Genomic DNA, 20,248 nt, shown 5'->3' on the forward strand with positions numbered 1-20,248 from the left:
TGGCAGCACTTCACTCATCGAACATTGCTTTGTAGTCGATGTCTCGTGGCCATTCCCCCTCTGGCTTCCTACCACTCCTCCTCCTGACTGTGAACACTGCTGCCTGAGCCCAGCCCCTCCTCAGCCTGGGAGCTGCTTTTACTCAAGCACCACAGCAAAGGGACACAGGAATCATGACTCCGCTATCGAGGGCAGCCTCTATGCAAGCTCCTCCAACAACAGACACCTTTCCCACAGCTGATCTTCAAGGCAGAATACATCACGAAGAATCTCTAAGGACCTTTTCTTTCATCTTTCCTCTCTGAAACTCACATTTAAGTTTTCTGGAATTCAAATTTTGCTACGACGAGATGAGTGTGAAAAAAAAGGCTGCACTTGTCATCAGCTGGCAGAAGTCATTTTCCATCATGGCCCCTTGGAGGAAAGGTAAAGTCTCCTTTTTTCCTCTCATAAAGTCCTGAAGCCTTGGAAATGGCTCCGTCGTCGTTTGCACAGTGATGTCCGTGACTTTTGTTTCTCAGCTGTTCTTGTTCTTCAGTGTTTTGAATCTTGAGCAGCATGTGAGAGTTATTGTTCTATAAAATTAAAAGCTGATGTCAGTTTCCATGCTTTTGTTTGTGGTACTTGTGCAACTACTAGCAAGCTTTCAGTTTGTAACCATTTAATCACCAGTTAAAGGACAGCCACTAATTTCATCAACACAAAGACAGCACCAAGAATGGGAGAGACTAATAGAAGCAGTTCTGACTCGAGTTACCGTGCTCCTGCACATTCTTGTCTTATCTTAATGGTTTTTGATAAGATGGGGCCCCACTGACTTTGATAAAGAAGACCGAGTAGCACGGATGGATGGCACCGTGGTCAGGAAGCAGTGGAAAACATAACAGGGGCCCCAGCTGTGCCTTCTGTTTCAATGTAAGCTCAGTGTAGGAGGCAGGTGCAAACATATGCTACTAGCTTGATTTCCTGCCCTCACGGCAGGGCTCATCGGATTTATTTTATGTTTGACTGCAGATAAACTGCAGTGGAATTCCTGTTGTGAAACTTTGTTATGCAAATATTCTTTTTAGTACTCAAGTCTAACTGCAATAATAAGACAACACATTTAGAAATGTTCTATTGAAAACAACATTGCTTTAGAAAATAAGAAAGGGCTATGACTGGGGATGCTGTTTTCGGTCCCAGGCCAGTAATGACCGATGAGCTGGGAAGGACTGAAGGGCTCGATGCTTGACTTACTTTGTCATCTGTTCTGTGTACATAAAATATAAAGGCAATGTCAGTTTCCTTGTTTTTGTTTGTGATACTTTAGTCGGTTGAACAAATCCAGGAAAAAACTGCTTATTTGTCATAATTTATTCAGAATAAACAGTTTCACCAAGATTTAATGACTAAAGACAATCACTAGTTTTCATCAAATTGATCCAGACTAGAATTTGATGACTTCTCCACGTCCCTAACAGGAAGCATCAAATTAGACCTGATGGATGTCTCGTAGACAAAAACACACTGATAATATTCCACCACCTTGGCTCTAAGCCCAGAAGTATGGAAGCCCGTTTCCACCACTAAAAACAAAAAAAGGATCCATAACTCAAAATTTCGAGTTATTTTCTCAAAATTTCGACATATTAACTCGAAATTTTGATTTATTAACTCAAAATTTTGAGAAAAGCCACTCGAAATTTCAAGTTAGCGCTGCCAATCAGTAATCTACGTGAATGACGTCATTTCCTCGTTACCCAGAAGCTGAAGCGTCAGCTACAAATGCTACAGCTAAGCTGTATTACATCCAGTCGCACAGATTGCTGAGTGTTTTCAGCCTGGCTTCACAAATGATGAAATCCCTGTTATTAGCTGAATCACACGGTGTTACTATCAGCAAACGTACTCGCCAAAGCGCCAATTTGTTGGGATCCGTTTTTGAGTGCGCGCTCCTCTGCGCCATATGCTTCCGGGTAACAAGAAAGCGACTTCATTCACGTATATTTTTGATTGGCAGAGCTAACTCGACATTTTGAGAAAAGTAACTCAAAATTTCGAGTTATGCATACTAGCTTTTTTGTTTTTATTTAGTGGCGGAAACGGGCTTCCATACAGAAGACCAGCCTTCCTAAAACAACAAAAAATGCTTGGCTGCTCCACCTAAGCCTCTTCTTCTGCAGCTCCAGATGATAAGTGGTCAGTTTAACCACCCACAGTGACCCTGACAAACACACACCACAGCAGGGCTGTAAAAATAGCAGGCCTGTCGCAGCCTGTTTATGACCTCGTGTTGTCAGAGGCCAACTAAACCAACACCTAAGCCCAAAGGCTTTCCATATGTGTTCTGTGTTGTAAATGTCGTTCTCTGCATTAAGAGACAGCCAGAGGGCACAAACCAGAAGGTTTAGTCCACATCTATAAGAAAAGTAAAGGGCTCTGGAAAACCACCTTTTATAAGAGTGTGTGCAGTTTGAAGGTGATTTCATGGGAAGAAAAAGTGCTTCACTTAAGGGTGTATGATGATCGTCTTTGGAGCCACATTCACAGTTTGTATTTCTTCCATTTATGATACTTTTGCTTATTCAGCATGTTGCACACATACAGTATACTTTTGTCATGTTTTTTTTATTTAGAAATAAATATTATCTTTATTTTAAAAATCATTTTTACTGGAAACTTTAAGTAACATAGCCTTTACCCAATAAATATCACAGTTTAGCTTCCTCACCTGGTTACTGGCATCACAAATGAAAGAAACAACTGAGGTTATTATCATATCAGCATTATTATTGGTTGAAAAATGTCCAGCAGACAAAAAACATCTGATGTCACCAGAGCTACTTAAAATGATTTCCAGACAACTGCTCACATTAAGCATTTGTATTATTATTATTACAGTTTGGAAAAGCTGCAGATTAAACACAACTTTATTTGTTATCGTAATAAAACAAATGATTCTGAGATGCCAAAGTTTTTGTTATTTTTTTGAGGAAATTCATTTTGCAAACATGTAAGTTGTAACGTTGGGTTGTGTTGTGTGGTTGAGAAGAGGCGGCAAAACACCTAGCAGGCTAGGCGGAAGGATACACACCCACACTGGTATCAGTAATCCACGGTGGTTCTTTAATATTTAATACGGTTGCTAATTCTTCAGCAACCGTATAAAAGCCCGGCTGAACGGCTGCGGCTCAACAACAAAATGCCCAGCGTTCATACAACCCAAGCGCTGCAAACAAAACAAAAAAAAGGGTCTCGAAAAGAAAACATAAGTCCGTCCCTTGTTAAGCATGAGCGTGAAGGCACGTGTCCTCATAATCACAGGGAGAGAAAGCGAGAGAGCAGTGGCACACACTGATAACACCATCAACCCTCGACTTGGGTGTCTTAAAGGGACACCACACCATAACGGCTGTTACAAAGTCCATAAGAGCACCATCACCCAACTGTTAATAATAATCATTAAACCATACTCACAATGCAACATTAACTGAGGTCTTGATACCACTTGGGTGCACTTGAATCCAGCGACATACATTTTATCATCACACAGTGCGCGTGCGGAGACAGGATGTTTCCCTCTGCCTTCCAGGCGGCTCAGAGCTTTGTTATTAAGGTGTGAACGCTTAGGCATCAGGACAAGGCAACAGGGCACTCTGCTTACTCTACTTTAACAGCATTAGTCCTCAACTCAGACTTTTTAAGTACTCGCTTGATTGAAAACTCAGTGGAACGTGAATAAATATGATGGAAACAGCTGAAGGACGTCTTCGTACAGAGACGAGCTTTAGAATGAATTTGGGTGGGGGCAGCGTTGGTGGACTGTCTGTAATAATATGTTGCTGGGTTTAGAAAGCACAGACACTAGGACAGAGACTGCTGTAAATTACAGGATAAAATACCTGTTTGTGTTGTTTGGCCAGGATGAGGACAGCTGGATCACGGCGACACCTGTCCAGCTGACAGTTACTGCACAGAGAGCGCTTTAGGGATGGACGGCGATTGGATCACAATGGCCAGAAGTCTGTTCACATGGCCGACGTGGCTTTAGTGTGTAATTGCACTCGCCCATTTTTGTGTGCAGGCATGAACATGAACATGGGTGCAGGATTATTGAGACGAGCTGCTGTACATAGTTTAATCGCTCTGATGGTTTTGTCTTTTCTGTTATTTCTTTATGGAAATAAATTCGTGGGCTCTTCTGTCACTGAAAACACATCAGCTGCTATTTGGCTTTGACAAGTAAACTCTGCAAAGGAGTTGCAACTGATAACAAAGCAGCCTCGCCTAATGGACACGTGTGGACCTGCCTCCTCTTCTCCAAGGAGAAGCATGGGTGCTGGCTAACTCTGGGTTAATGCAATAAATGAACAAAACCTTTAATTCAACTGAAGGGAAACTTGTGAGTGGTCAGAGAGTGAGGGCAAAGAGACAGAAGAGTAGCATCATATAATAACTGCTGCTCAGCCTACCTTCAGCACTTTGTGAGATGCTATTAGAATACAGTAAAATGTTCACATTATTTCAGATATGGTTATTATAACCTTGTGTTGATGAAGAACGCTGATACCTGGTGTAGCTTTCTAAATGTAATGTTCTGCTCATTTTGTAAGAGTACTGATAATCTCATCTGTATTTCCTCGAATAGTTATCATGTGCTCAAAGTAACAATCTTTAAAAGCAAGTATAGTGCTGTCTTTCAGGCTACATATAATTTAGTTCTAACAGCAGTATGAGCTCAGCTCTGTATGCTGTGTATTTAAAACCAACAACAGTAGCCAGGATGTGTTAAAATAGGATTTGGCATGAACCCTAAGATCAGGTGTAGCAGTGCACTGTGTGGAAAAGAATTACAAGTCACATAATCACTCGTTTTGTGAGCTGCAGGCTGTGATCAGCTGACACGTGCTGCTCACTGCTTCTTGTGGATTTAGGGCTGAATTCAGCAAGACATAAGCAGATGTTACAAACACTGTGAGGCTGATTTGTAACGCCAGTATAAAAAACCATCAAATTAAATAAATTCACAAGATAAATAAGAATAATTGATGTAACCTGTCATTGGCTGCCCACCATAAAGAATCATAGGGAGTCATTAAACTTAACCACAGTACTGCAAATTCACCATTTCAACCGTTTTAGATGCTCACTGCTGATATTTATGTCAACTTTGAAACCTCTGGTGAAAGACGTCCTGAACCTCACTGACTCTTTTAGTCGTGTTCAGTCGGCGCTCCCTCCCGTGAGCGTTCAGGTTCATCTCGTGCTCTGTAATTATGTGATATTCTAATTTGCAGTTTAAACTTTTCTGATCACATGTCTGTTATAATTCAAATTTCTGCGCCATGTCCACCAGTTAAACTTCTTTTATGTGTGCGTGACCCCTGCATCATCCCTGCTGGACATTCCTCTGCTGTTTATCAGAATATTGGGCCCCTCCCTTGGACAATCGCTCCCTTAAGCCGTGAGCTCATCATCTGCTCACTTTGCTCAAATGCTCTTGAGTTTTGCTTCTTGTAAAACCAACTGTGTTAAACCTAAAACGTATCCCTGGACTCAGGCTCTCAGAAGGATTTGTAGAAAAGCAGAAAGTCTTGAATGTATTCTCATTTCAGCCTGGTTTCCAAATGTTACATAGAACTGAAACTGTGCTTTTAAAAGTTTGTAATGATCTTTTATTAGTTGCTGACAGACCTGAGCTCGCTCTGCATTGTGGTATTCTAGTGTTTACACTGGACAGCTGTGCGGGTAATAAAGGAGCTGCCCTTGAATAGTTTAGATCCAATATAACCGACAGCAGTTTTGTGGCTGCTCCTCTGACATCCTGTTTTTATTAAATTACTTGTGTCTCATTCATCTTTCAGTTCAGGCCGCCACCGTTTACAGTTACAATGTCCCTTCTTTCAGAGGGAAGCTGTTTCTCACAAACACACACTGCTTTTACATGTTTTCTTCTGTGCTTAGACAAGAAAGACTTCTACTTTCATTCATATTGTTTTACGTTTATAGTTTCGTCAAAATTCCCATGCAAGAACTGCCTCCTCCACTCAGAGAGGATAAAAGCAAACAGGTTTTAATTTTGCATTTGCTTTGACAAGATATCCACCTTTGTTTTCTGGAAATATATTCGACCAAAAGGCCCCAATGCCGTCAACATGTTGACGTTACATTAAGTGCTCAGTACTCCCTGTGACCAGCTGTAGATCTACAGCAAGATCCTCATATCATCCTCATCATACAGGTGGTGACAAGTACTTGCACTGCTGTACAAGACACAATGTGACAGATGTACACATATCACCCCTCCCAAAGTTAACAAGGTCTCATTTGTGGTAGTTTCCTCCACAGTATCTCCTTTACAACATTTAAACATAATGATAGACAAGGTAGCGTGCATGTTACCGTGTATATGACAAGAAGAAAGCTACGACTGTGTCTGGCTAAGAAAGAGCTTTGTCTAAGGAAGTACGATTCTTGGCCCTGGAGTTCAACCAGGAAACTGTTCCCAAAATTTTTAACCATGATGACAAACATTCTTCAACCGAATAACTTTTTACTCAAAGACGCGTTCGCTGGATTCAAACCGTTTCAAACAGCTCAGAGAATGGTTAGGACAGTCATCACAGGACTTCCTAAAATATGAAAAATGACAACTGACACATATTTCTTTTTCTATTTAACAGGTAAAGGAGGCAGTAAAAACACATTACTGGACAGTGAGGTTGTCCTGACAAAAATGAAGCTTTTTATTGACCAGGACAACTCACACCCCGAGCTGAATTCTCAGCTTGATGAAAAGCCTGGGCAGCCTCAGATCAAGCCTGGCTCCAAATATCCATCTGCCATTTTGTCAGATACTCATCTCTCAAACTTGTTCAAGTGTGAATCAGAGGACTCTGGAGTGGAGCTTCCCAGCGGAGCTCATTCACCATCCACCCCAACAGGATCTGAGCAGAGCTTTGTGGTGCACAGTCGAGAGTCTTCCTGTGACTCCTCCAACTTAAACTCTGAGCCCACCGTCCTCTCTGACAGACTTGTTGCAGATACAAAGAGCACTGAGAAAAACCAGGCAAATGACTCAGCGGATAACAGTTTAAATACAACAGTGGATACACAGGATGGTTTGTTAATTCATTCAAATACACTTATTTCTTCGGCTATAACAGTAGAGTTGCACATAGGTGAGGATGTGAACCACTGCATGGTTTCAGGTCCTGAACAAAGTGAGGATGCTGAAGAGTCCAGGGCTGTGACAGGAAGGACCGGCTCAGAGGATACGAGGCTTGGAGAGCAATCCTTAATACAAAGCTGTGACGACATGACAAGCAAAGTCTTTGAACCCGAGCCTATTAAAAGGAGTATCACCAGTGACAGCCTGGATGAGTACATGGATGAATGCTGCAGATTAAGTAAGGTAAGAAAAAAGCAGCACTGATCATCAGCTGATCCGTCCTCACACTTTACAAGGGTGCAAACTGAGCAGACTAATGTAGCCCCGATGTTTCTCGATGAAAGCAACCTTTATATGTGACATACACAATCATGCAGAGTAGTGAAATGCTTGTGTCCGAGCTGCAGACGCAACCGTGCCATTCCAGGGCTTGGTTTTTTTGTTAGCATGGGGGGTCTAGCCAGGACCCTTACTGGATGGGAATTGAACTTGCGACTCCCACTCCAAAGGTGTGGCTATCCAGCTGCCAGGGCTATCCAGTCCTGGCAGCTGGATAGTGAGATGCCAGATGAGCTGGCATGTCAGAATTTCCTAAATCAAATCTCCAGTAGAGGTAGGTGGATCGATCCAAATATCGATAGTATCGATACCAACACTAGTATTGGTATCGGATCGATACATTGCTTTTATCCTTCAGTGTGTAGCCCGCTGAACTGTGTTAATTATGTCTTTGGGAAAAATAAACCTCCAACATGCACTATGAAAAATGTCCAAAGCTTTTTGTGTGCTGAAAGACACAAAAACATTCCAGGTCTCCAAAAACCCAGTTTCTGTTTAAAATGTTTCACAATTTGCTAGTTGAGAATTCGTCTCATTAATCGTGGCACACTACTCTCCCCCATTTAGCTGCCTGAGTCACATCGACAGTACTGGCCCTGTATTTACTTGGTACTGGATCGATACCAAAATGTGTAGTGTGGCACAGCACCAGAGATGGGCAGTACTTGTACTTACTTGTAACGCATTACTGTAATCCGATTGCTTTTTTCAAGTAACAAGTAAAGTAAGGGATTACTATTGCAAAAACGGTAATTAGATTACCGTTACTTTCCCGTAGGAACGCTGCGTTACTGCGTTACTAAAACCGTGATTTTTCTGCGAGAACGTCTCATGACAGTGACGTAAGCGAGTGCGCCGTTGGTGACAACAGCTGTGTGCAGATCAACAATGGATCATATATCGAGTGCGGGAGAGAGTATGAGCGTGCAGCGTTTAAAGCGTGGAAGTACTGACCTTACTTTGAGTTTGATCCCATAAAAAGTGACAAAAACATTAGTGTCCGCTGTGCGTGGGAAGAAAACTTCTTTTTACAGTGAAAAAACCCCTAAACTTCCAACAAGCACCGAGTAGCTACGACGTAATGGGAAACTCACAGAGAAACTCGCGGATTCTTCCACTGACCGCAGCACACCTGCACCAGGGTAAACCTCCGCCTGCCCCACTCCTGCTTTACAGGTGAAAATAGAGCAACAGGACCGCTGAGTCTGTGACTTTATTTATTTTCTGCTGTGTTTTACTTGCATCTATTTGAAAGACTGAGTGTAAACACAAAAAATATTTTATTTTATGTGCTGGAATGTGCAGAAAATAGGTTTAAATGTTAAACTAATTTATTCAAGTCAGAGAATGTTGCATATAATTAAATCTTTGCTTGATGCATAAAGTTAAAAGATTAAAACTAATAAAACAAGTTTTAAAAAGAGACTTTTTCATTTGATTACATTTTGTATGATGGATTATGCAGAAAAAGTAGAATTGGGCTGAGAGATCTATCACTTTATCACCTGTTCAGGTTGTAAATCGTGTTTTTAAAAAGTAACTAAGTAACTAAGTAATTAATTACTTTTGAAAATAAGTAATCAGTAAAGTAACGGGTTTACTTTTTTGGGGAAGTAATCAGTAATTAGTTACTGATTACTTTTTTCAAGTAACTTGACCAACACTGCACAGCACTGCTGTGAACGAGGGAAAGTGTGAATGTTGAAGGTTTTTGTTGAAGCGTCCAGGTAAGTATCTACATGTTAAATGACAACATATGTGTGTTCAAATAGCATCGACACACAGCTTCAGGTTCTTTATTTCTATATGATAATTCTTCATAATTAAACAATAAGAACAAGCAGTCTGATGTCCTGCAATCATTACGAAGCTATAATCTGAAATACAATAACACATTAAGTTTTTGCACAAAGTATCGGTATCGGATCAGTGTCATCGATACCATCCTGAATTTTACTCGGTATCGGATCAGAAAGGAGATCAGTGGTATGGCACATCACTAATCTTCAGGCATAACACATACAGTACTGCCCAAAGATTTTACAGTGTAATGTCTTATTGAACCCGAGTCACTGAACAGCTACAGTTAGAGCATCAGTTCATACAGTATCCAATCAAGCATTCTGCTAAAGACTATGTTTCAGTTTAGTTCTGTTATGCTTTTAGTGTTTAATATATTTATTATTTTCCACAATGAAATACAAAAATACAAAGCATCAAATAAAAGTAAAAGAGGGGAAAAAATAAAAATAAAACCCACCCTAACAAACAACACCCCTGTTCGCTGTCAAGTAATCAAAAGTTTAAAAGGAAAAACATACAATGCAAAATAACACCAGCCAAGGTATACAGAATAAGAAGAAAGAAAAAATAAGCAAACAAATATAATTAAAAATAGATAAATAAATAAATAAATAAATAAATAAAGGTCATTCCTGAACCTGTGTTGGTCAAAACACAGGTTGGTCAAAAAATATCAAAAAGGGTTTCCAGACTTTGTTAAATTTATTTACAGAGCCTCTCTAAACGAACCTAATTTTCTCTCATTTAAGATGAAATAATACATCCTTAACCCAATGAGAAACTGTGGGCGGGGCTGCGTCCTTCCACTTCAAAAGTATTAGACGTCTTGCCAATAGTGTAGAGAAGACAATAATTCTTTGACCACCTGCTGGTAGTGCCAGACCATCGGAGTTGACCCCAAATAAAAATAAAAGTGGATTGAGTGACACTCTCATTCCAAATATGCATGACAAAGCCCCACAGACATCTGTCCAGAACTTTTGTATTTTGGGACAGGACCAAAACACATGGATCAAGGTCGCCTCTGCCAATTTACATCTTTCGCACGTTGGGTCAATCTGGGGATACATCTTTGCCAGTTTTGATTTGCTAAGATGAACCATGTGCACTATTTTAAACTGCAGAAGCCAATGTCTTGCACACATGGAGGACGAGTGAATATTACTTAAAACATTGCCCCAGTCGGCTTCAGCAACACAGATTCCAAGATCCTCTTCCCAGGATCGCTTGATTGCAGACATAGAACAAGAACCCAGGCGCAAAATCAGAACAAGTATTGATGATATGGCCTTTTTCTTAGCCGGGTTAAAACACATAATGTCATCCATTACATCATTAGGGGGTTTATTTGGGAACCCTGGGATAGAGCCTGAAAGAAAGTGTCGTATTTGTAGGTACCTAAAGAAATTAGAGGGGGGTAAGTTGTATTTATTAGTCAGCTGTTCAAATGAGGCAAACGTGCCATCAATGAATAGTTCTTTTAAAGATCTCAGCCCTCGCCTCTGCCAGCCCTGAAATGTGGCATCAGACATTGAAGGGGAAAAAACATAGTTGGAAGCTACTGGGCTGCCTAAGCACATCTTCAGAAGATCAAAATGTAAACTAAACTGAAAGCAAATCTGGATAGTATTATTAACTACAGGATTCTCAATTGACAGGCTTTTGGGTAACGGGATAGATGCACCTACGACAGACGATAGCAAGAAAAAACCAGAAGAGAGCTTCTCCATATCTAGCCATACGGGTCCGCTGCAATCGTTCTGTTAGTGCAGCCAGCAGGTCAGACAGCGTAAACTAGACCCAGTAATAATAACGGAAATTCGGTAGAGCCAGGCCTCCGTCTTGCTTTGACTTTTGCAGATGTGTTTTATGCAAACGTGGTTTCTTGTTGTTCCAAAGGTATGATGTAATTACAGAGTCCAATTTCTTAAAATAAGCATTCGGAATGTATATAGGGAGGCTTTGAAACAGATAAAGATATCTGGGTAATACAGACATTTTAACTACATTCACTCTCCCAACTGACGAGAGAGGAAGCGGCGACCATTTTGACAAGTCTTGTTGCATACTGAGGTGTAACTTAGTAAAAATTTCTTTAAAGAGATCACTGAGGTTTTTCGTCACAGTTATGTCTAGATAGACAAAACTGTGCGTTGCAATCTTGAAGGGAACAGTAATGTTTGCTAATGTGGAAAGAGGCATATTTAGAGGCAGTAATTCACTCTTGTGTAGATTCAATTTATAGCCTGACACAAGCCCAAATGTATCAAAAAGTTCAAGAATGGAGGGAATTGTTACCTCAGCCTGACACAAACAGCAGGAGATCATCAGCATAGAGAGATTTATGCTCAGTTCCATATCGCGAAATGCCTTGAATGGCACCATTACTTCTTATAGCTATTGCCAACGGCTCAATAGCTAATACGAAAAGGATCGGGCTGAGGGGGGCAGCCCTGACGGGTTCCACGATGCAAGCGGAACGGTTTAGAATAATGGTTATTAGTGAGTACCATAGCTGAAGGACAGGCACAGAGTAATTTCACCCAGGACAAAAAGGAACTTCCAAACCCAAATCTTTGTAAGGTCTCAAATAGATATTCCCATTCTACTCTATGGAAAGCCTTCTCCGCATCCATGGAGAGAAGGCTTTCAGCTTGACTGGGGGTGTACATTATATTGAGTAGTCTACGAATACTAAAAAAGGAGTTTTTAATAAAACCAATCTGATCTGAAGAGATTATGTTGGGTAAAAATTTTCCAATTGGTTGGCCAAAACCTTCGCTAGTATTTTGTAGTCTGAATTGAGGAGTGAAATCGGCCTGTAGGATCCACATTCCAAAGGGTTTTTGTCTTTTTTGGGAAGTAATGTTATACAAGCTTGATTTAGGCTATCAGGCAAAACACCTTTGGCAAGAGAGTCAGTATATAATGTAGCTAACACGGGGGCTAGTTTTCCAGCAAAGGCGGCATAAAACTTGTTCGGTAAGCCATCAGGGCCTGGTGATCGGCGAGACTGTAACGGTTTTATTGCCGCTATGATCTCCTGTTCTGTTTTTAGTTAAATGGCTGTTACAAACAGAATTCCCTACAGCCAGCAGTGATGACACGTGCTGGATGTGTGCAAGGTCTAGTTTGTACAAAAGCTGCACTTGTTACATTCGCTTGCATATTGTGCTGACTGTTACCATTTTACACAGATTAAAAACGACTCAAAAGACTCTATAAAGAAGTTTTACATGTTCATACTGCATTAACCTTTGATATCAGTATCATAATTTATATTTTTGTGTGAGTGGGATATTACTATTAATGTCACAAATAAAATGAGCATTTATATGAACATTTGGTGTTACATAACATAATATGAATGATATATATATATATATATATATATATATATATATATATATATATATATATATATATATATATATATATATATATATATATATATATCCTCATGGTTGCTGCCTTTTCATGACGCTACAGTTCATTGGCCTGTACCTTCATGTAGGCATGTACTAGGGCTGCCACAAACGATTATTTTGATAGTCGACTAGTCACCGATTATTTTTGCGATTAGTCGACTAATCAAATCCATTGGACGTAAAACGTACAGCTTATTGCACCAGCAGCATCTGCTCTTATATAACTATCATTAGCTTACAGCTGTAAGTGTTTAAGGTGCTAACTAAAAATAAAGACAAGATGATAGTTTATAAAATTGTAATGAAATTTGCAGATTGTTTCGGTGAAGTTTAATAAACTCCTTGCCATCTAAACTATAACAGGACACTGGAGTAAATTCTCAAGCATCTCACACTTCTGATAATCAGCTGTCTGCTTGATGTTTATTCAGCTGTGTAAAAACTATAACTTTAATCTCAGACAAACCGATTTACTCAGGAACAAATAAAATACTAAAAAAGCCAAACAATAACATTTTTAAGTTATCTAAGTGACTCATATATATTTAACCTGAGTAGCGAAAGACGCGATTTGCCGGGAGTCCGCTGTTCTCACGGCTCTAGTGAGCCTAGCCCCCGGCTAGCTATCGAGCTAGTGGGTAACAGACGTCTCCGAAAACGTCGGAGCGCTTTTGAAAATATGTGGTGTCCTGATAAACTGAGCAGATATTTGAGGTTTACACAGCTACATTCTCCATGAAAATATGTTAAACATTTATTTTGTGACCCAGAAAGAATAATAAGAGTAATATTAAAACTAACTAGCTGCCACCATTGTTGGAAACTGCGCTGGGCTGCGCTATGAATTCTGGGACACAGCTTCTTCTTCTTCGGGGTTTAACGGCAGCTGGCATCCTTGTACATGCAGTGCTGCCATCTTCTGTTTCAGTCCGTTATTACACTCTTAAATCCTGCCACTTATTCCTGCTTTTGGGATCTTACAAAGCTTCAAACAACGCGTCGACTATTAAATTAGTAGTCGACGATTTTGATAGTCGACGTAATCGTGACTAGTCGACTAATCGTGGCAGCCCTAGCATGTACATATAATTGGTTCAAACTGGTGATAATATTGCTGACAGCACTAATTCATAACAATAGTCATCTCAAGCCACTTTGTATTGCAAGATAAAGATACTACAATATTAGAGAGAAAACTCCATCAATCATTGCCAATGGTAGAAAGAAGGATTAACCTTTGGAGAGGAAAAGTCCTCCAGCAGAATCAGGTCCGTCGTCCGACACAACTGACCCTGATTGTGGGGGACGAGAAGATAAGAAGTGTATATTATGTGGTTATGTGTGGTAGACAAAACCCAAAAGAGGACACTGGTGATAACTCACTGAAGCCATTGGTGCACATGCATCAACCTGCGTGCAGCCTGTTGCAGTCATTCCTAGTATTTGTTTAATATTCTTGGATTTTTTTATCCTACTCTTACCCGTTAACTTTTGCCAACAAACTGGCCAAGTGTCTTTTTCTTCGGAACAATGGGCCATGGAGCAACAACTTCATGTCAGTCACACTGTTTGCGTTAGAGATCAGCTGATTGCCCTGAAGCTGACTGGTCTGCTGGTTTGAACACAGTGATTGTAGCTGATACCTGGATTGAAACACACCAAGCATGCAGAGATGGACAGAAGAAGAGGAAACAGACAGAGTGCAGTGAAACAGCAGAGAGTTTTGGAGAAACAGAGTCGTAAGTTTCCCCTCTATCTAATGGCAAATACAATGGAGGACAGCACTGGCCCAAAGTCAAAGGAGGCATCAGAAGTCTAGTTTAATATGCTTCACAGAGAAATTGTTGCACCAGTATATTTCAGACAGCTACATTTCCTTTGAGGGCTTTTATGCTGTTCAGGCTGCCGGAGACTGCAGCGCTAGCAGTAGGAGGAAAGCAAAGGAGACTTGCTGCTCTTGTTAATAACCGCTTACGTAACCCTGCTCACATCAACATCAAAGAGCATATTTGTTGCCAAGAGTTTGAACTGTATCCTTTGGGTACACCCCAAAAACTCTGTTTCCTTGATGTGGTCTCGCTTTTCACTTCTGTCCCACTGGAGACGGTCAGAAAATGACTACAGCAAGACAGCTCCTTAGCAAACAGAACCAGCTGTGCCACCAATCAGATTTGCATTACCCCCACATATTTTAGATACGCCGAGGGTTTCTACAGACAAAAACATTGATGTGCCACGTGCTCCCCAGTGTCACCCAGTACAGCAAACCTCTACATGGACGAAGTGGAAAGTAAAGCTCCTGGCTCTTTCAAAGGGACAACACCTAGCCACTGGTACAGATGGGTGCATGACACCTGGCTCAAAAGCAAACCAAAGAAATAAAAGCCTTCACTGTTCACAACAACTCAGTGGAAGATGCAAAAGATAATAGTTTGCCGGAAGCCCCCACACACAAACCAGCACCTCCTCTTTGACTCCCACTGACCTTTGGAACACAAACTTGGAGTCATCAGGACCTGCAACGCCAGTCAGAAAAACATTCCCTCTAGAGAAAGAAAAGGAACACACACATGTAAAGAAAGCTCTTACAACACGTGGTTATCCCAACTGGGCCTTCATCAAATCAGTAAAGCTGCACAGAGAGAAGGTCAGATGCCAACTAGAAGGAAACAGACGGACAAATGGAACAACATCCCTTATGTAGGAGCGATTTTGAGATCTCTCCCCAGACGCCTCACTCTCTCACATCTTTCATCAAGTGATCTCAACAGGTAAGGCAAGGTCTCACAGCAGCTTCACCCAAAACCTCTGCTGATAGTGACCCATGCCTTTTTCACACCTTGGCGTATGTGTTGGGATGCATGATCAATACTTGCTCAACAGCACTCCCACTAGGTTTTAAAAATGTGTGACTTTTCTGGTGTTTTCTTTTGACCAAACCAAAACAACTTGTATTTTCTGTTTTGTGGAGGAGTATTAACAAACACAGCGTCTGTACTCATTCAGAAGGATCTGCAGAATCATGTCTCATTCATGTTAAGCCAACTGTTATTATCTTGTTGTGATGGACCGAGCAGTGAAGGAAACTTAGGCACAGGTTAAAGTCCAAAAAACGATTTTTTATTTAACCCAAAAAACATAATTGGTTAACTCATGCAAAAAGAATCAAAATCTTGGGCCCATAAAAGAGGTCAAACTAACAAAACTCTACTCAAAGTTGACAACACAACTGATAACTCAAACAAACTGACCTAACTTAACGAGACAAAGGGGAAACTTAAATAGTGGCTGATCAGCCCACAAAAACAGGAAAAGGGGTAAAACACACAAAACCTAACTAAACCAAACATAATGAACTCCAATTCCCCCCATGGTCCTGAGTTATGGCGTGAACCAATTTGTAGCCTTCCTTTAAAGCTCGCTCCGCCCCTTTTCCACCTCTTGGCTCCTTAATCAAGGGACTGGAACAGCTGCAACTACGGTAACTCAGAAAACAAAAGATTAATCATACATAACAGTGTAAACTAAAATGTGCGCACTTATTTTAGAAGGCAGCGTTATGTGGATATGTGAATGAATTCTAAACCAAAACCAGTTATTTATTGTTCTGTAAATAAATTCCTATATTTAAAGAAAGAAATGTGAATGCAATATTACTTATAAGCCTCTACACTAACATGGTGATATTACCACTGTGTGGCTGTAAGTGCAGCCATCACACACTCCCCCTCTTCAGATCTCTCCCTGGGACAGCGAGAGAGACAGTCTGCAGTGCAGTTATCCTTGCCGGGGATGTGGTTGATGGTGAACCGGAATGGCTGGATTGCAAGGTACCATCGCGTGATCCTTCCATTTGTGTCCTTCATTCTCTCTATCCATTGAAGAGCCTTGTGGTCTGTTTCCAATATGAACTCCCGTCCGAGAAGATAATACCTAAAGGAGTCCAGGGCCCATTTGATGGCAAGTCCCTCCTTCTCGATGGTTGAGTATCGCACTTCCCTCGGAAACAGCTTTCGGCTGATGAAGGCCACTGGATGACGCTCTCCAGGCGGTCCCTGTAACAGAACAGCTCCCAATCCTCTCTCTGAGGCATCAGTCTGAAGAATGAAATTTCTCTCAAAATCAGGGCTGTGCAACACTGGGCTCTTACTCAGAGATTGTCGTAGGTCCTGAAAAGCCATCTTAGCCTCCTCTGTCCAGGTGATCTTATTGGGACTTCGGGCACCAGTCAGATCCGTCAGAAGAGCTGCCCTGGTGGAGAAATGAGGGATAAACCGATGATAGAATCCTGCCATACCTAAAAATGATCTCAGCTGTTTTCTGGTCTCTGGCAAAGGACAGGATTCTATGGCGGTGACCTTATTGACTTGAGGTTTTATTACTCCATTTCCAATCACAAACCCAAGGTACTCAGTTTCAGCCTTGGCAATGGCACACTTACCTGGATTAACAGTCAACCCTGCAGACTGAAGACGCCCCAATACCTTCTCCAGGTGTTTCAGGTGTTCTTCCCAGGTAGAACTGAAAATCACTATGTCATCAAGGTAGGCTGCAGCAAAATCAGACATGTCAGACAGTATCTGGTCCATCAGTCTCTGGAATGTTGCCGGGGCACCATGCAGTCCAAAGGGCATGGCTTTAAACTGGAACAAGCCCCACGGGGTCCGGAAAGCAGTCAGCTCTTTTGAGCGCTTAGTCAGTGGTACCTGCCAATAACCCTTGCAGAGGTCTATTGTTGTCAGGTATCTGGCCTTCCCAAGGCGCTCAACCATGTCATCAATGCGGGGAGTTGGATATGAATCAAATTGTGATATTGCATTCAGGTACCTGAAGTCTATGCAGAAACGGATACTGCCATCCTTCTTTGGCACCAGGACCACCGGGTGGCACCACTCGCTCTTCGAGGCTTCAATGATTCCTAGTGAGAACATCAGGTCGATCTCCTCTTTCAACGGGATCAGTAGACGCTCAGGTATCCTGTAACTCATTCTCCTCACAGAAGCTCCATCTTTCAACACAATGTCATGTTCCACAATGTCCGTTCTACCAGGATTTTCACTGAACACCTCTAATTTACACAGGTTTCTCACCTGAGCCTGTCTTTCCTCAGGAAGATGGTTGAGATCCAGGTCCTGAGGAGTGGGTTTTGGCAGATACTGATCATCCACTTCCTCCTCTGAAACCTCCCGGATCAGAAAGACATCTGCTTTTGGTCTCGCCACCCATTCCTTAAGCAGGTTAATGTGCAGTACTCTGCTGGAGCGGGGCTGATCTGGAATAGCGACCTTATAGGTTGTTTGTCCAAGTTTCCTTTGGATCTCATATGGCCCTTGCCACTTTGCTAACAGCTTACTGTCATCACTTGGAAGAAGCACCAGCACCTTCTCACCAGGACTGAAGGATCTTTGCCGAGCTGACTGGTCGTACCAGGCCTTCTGGTGCTGCTGTGCTTCCGCTTTGTGGGCTTGGGCCAGCTCCGTCATCTTCTCCAACCGTTCCCGCATCTGGACAACATAAGAGACAACATTGACAGCCTGTGATCTTTCTTGGTCACCCTCCCAAGTCTCCCTTAGAAGAGACAAGGGGCCTCGTACCTCATGGCCATACAATAGTTCGAAAGGTGAAAAACCTGTAGAAGCCTGGGGTACTTCTCTATATGCAAAGAGGAGGTAGGGCAGCCACTGATCCCAGTCTGTACCAGTTTCATTGACAAATTTTCGTAACATTTGTTTCAGAGTCTGATTGAAGCGCTCTGTTAGGCCATCTGTCTGAGGGTGGTATGGCGTTGTCCTCAGGCTCTTAATCCCAAGGAGCTGGTACACCTGCTTCAACAAAGTGGACATAAAGTTAGTGCCACGGTCAGTAAGAATCTCACGAGGAAAACCAACCCTTGAGAAGAACTGTATGAGACAGAGGGCGACTGCTTTGGCTTTTATTGATCTCAAAGGAAAGACCTCTGGATACTTTGTAGCGTAATCTGTCACAACCAGCATGTAACGGTTGCCTGCCTTGCTTCTTTCTAGAGGACCAACAATGTCCATTCCTAGCCGTTCAAATGGAGTGCTGATAATTGGTAGAGACTGGAGAGGAGCTCTGGAGGGGATTTTAAGAGAAGACTTCTGGCACTGAGGGCAGCTTTTACAGAACAGTGTCACATCCGAGCGCACACCAGGCCAATGAAAATATTTTCTAATGCGGGCCATGGTTTTGTGCTTTCCCAAGTGGCCAGCCCATGGAATGAGTGTCCCAAGGAGAGCACCACCTTCTGGACTGCTGTAGGAACCACCAACTGCAATGCTGAACCCTGCTGACGATACAGAATGCCATCTTTCAGGAGAAACTCTCCCTTGCTGTTCAATTCTTGCTCAGTCCCTTGGCTCCTCTCTGCAGCTTTCTGGAACAAAGATGTTAGAGATGGATCGTCATGTTGCATTTCAATAATATTAACAGGGATTTTGAAACCCAAAGGTAACTCCGGCTCTGTGCTAGGAGCTTCTCGAACAGCAGTATGTAGAAACTTCTCTTGCCTTCTCTGTCCACGTGACTTACGAGACTTCCCGGGTGCAGTCTCTATGTCCGCATCATAGAAGGGCAAGGCACGGAGTGGGTGTAGGGACTCCTCTTTCTTCTTAGCTTGAGCTCTTGTTACTGCAACATTGCATGTATGACTAGGATTCAGCAAGTCAAACAACACAGGCAGATCTCGACCCAGCACTACTGGAAATGGCAGATTCTCTGCAACACCAATATTTAGAATATACGTTTGTCCTTGTACCTTGATGTACAGATCTGCTGTTGGATATGATCTCTCATCTCCATGAATGCAGCGAACAGGGATTGTCTCCACATTAACTTTATTTGCGGGTACAAAGCCTCGGTGCACAAGAGTCTGAGTACTTCCTGAGTCAACAAGGGCCTTTAATGGTTTCCCATCAACCTCAACTAAGGTCATTTTGAAACCATTCTCAAACTCCACTTTAGGCTCCACACTTTGTCGGGGCACAAAACACATCTGCGTTATTTTTGTAGCATTCTTTGGGCACATAGGTTTTGTGTGGCCCTCCATCCCACACAAATAACAAATCACAGTCTTGGGTGGAGGTCTTGACGGCATATTGACAGACTGGCTCTTTGGAGGCTTACTCACCCCTGCTTTCTGGTAGTGAGGGACAGATTTTGAACCATCTCTCATTTTCCATGCTGTGTGGCTCCATGGCTGTCCTTTTCTCCGTGCTGCCACAAACACATCAGCCAGCTCTGCAGCCGCCGCTGCAGAGTTTGGATTGCGTTCTTTAATCCATATCTGTAACTCAGGAGACAGCATTCTCAAGTATTGTTCTAAAATTAATATTTCACTAACCTCATGCATCGTTTTTCCTTTTGGCTTCACCCACTTCTCATATAACTCTTTCAATCTTGCATATAGTTCTTTTGGATTCTCATCAGGTTTTACCTCCAGTGAACGGAATCTCAGTCTATATGTCTCAGGATTAATGTCATATTTTTGAAGGATAGCTGCTTTCAC

The 20,248-nt window shown here is 42.0% G+C and overlaps 1 protein-coding gene across 2 annotated transcripts in view; it reads left to right on the plus strand.

Moving 5' to 3' along the window:
• LOC147316562 (uncharacterized) overlaps window positions 1–20,248 on the plus strand; it is a 40,831-nt gene continuing 20,583 nt past the window's right edge. Inside the window, exons 1-3 of one of the 2 annotated variants that reach the window (XM_086260120.1) lie at window positions 1–426; window positions 6,666–7,103; window positions 7,194–7,396. In XM_086260120.1, the coding sequence (XP_086116246.1) occupies window positions 351–426; window positions 6,666–7,103; window positions 7,194–7,396 (717 nt within the window). In that variant the 5' untranslated portion in view covers window positions 1–350. Of the gene's footprint in view, window positions 427–6,665; window positions 7,397–20,248 lie in introns of both variants that reach the window. The other variant, XM_086260119.1, reaches the window with a different exon arrangement.

Source organism: Aulonocara sp. 'chitande type north' Nkhata Bay, linkage group LG13 (genome assembly GCF_057382095.1).
Source record: "Aulonocara sp. 'chitande type north' Nkhata Bay isolate Kocher_YH1m ecotype deep benthic linkage group LG13, A_spYH_male_GT1.1, whole genome shotgun sequence".
NCBI lineage: Eukaryota > Metazoa > Chordata > Actinopteri > Cichliformes > Cichlidae > Aulonocara > Aulonocara sp. 'chitande type north' Nkhata Bay.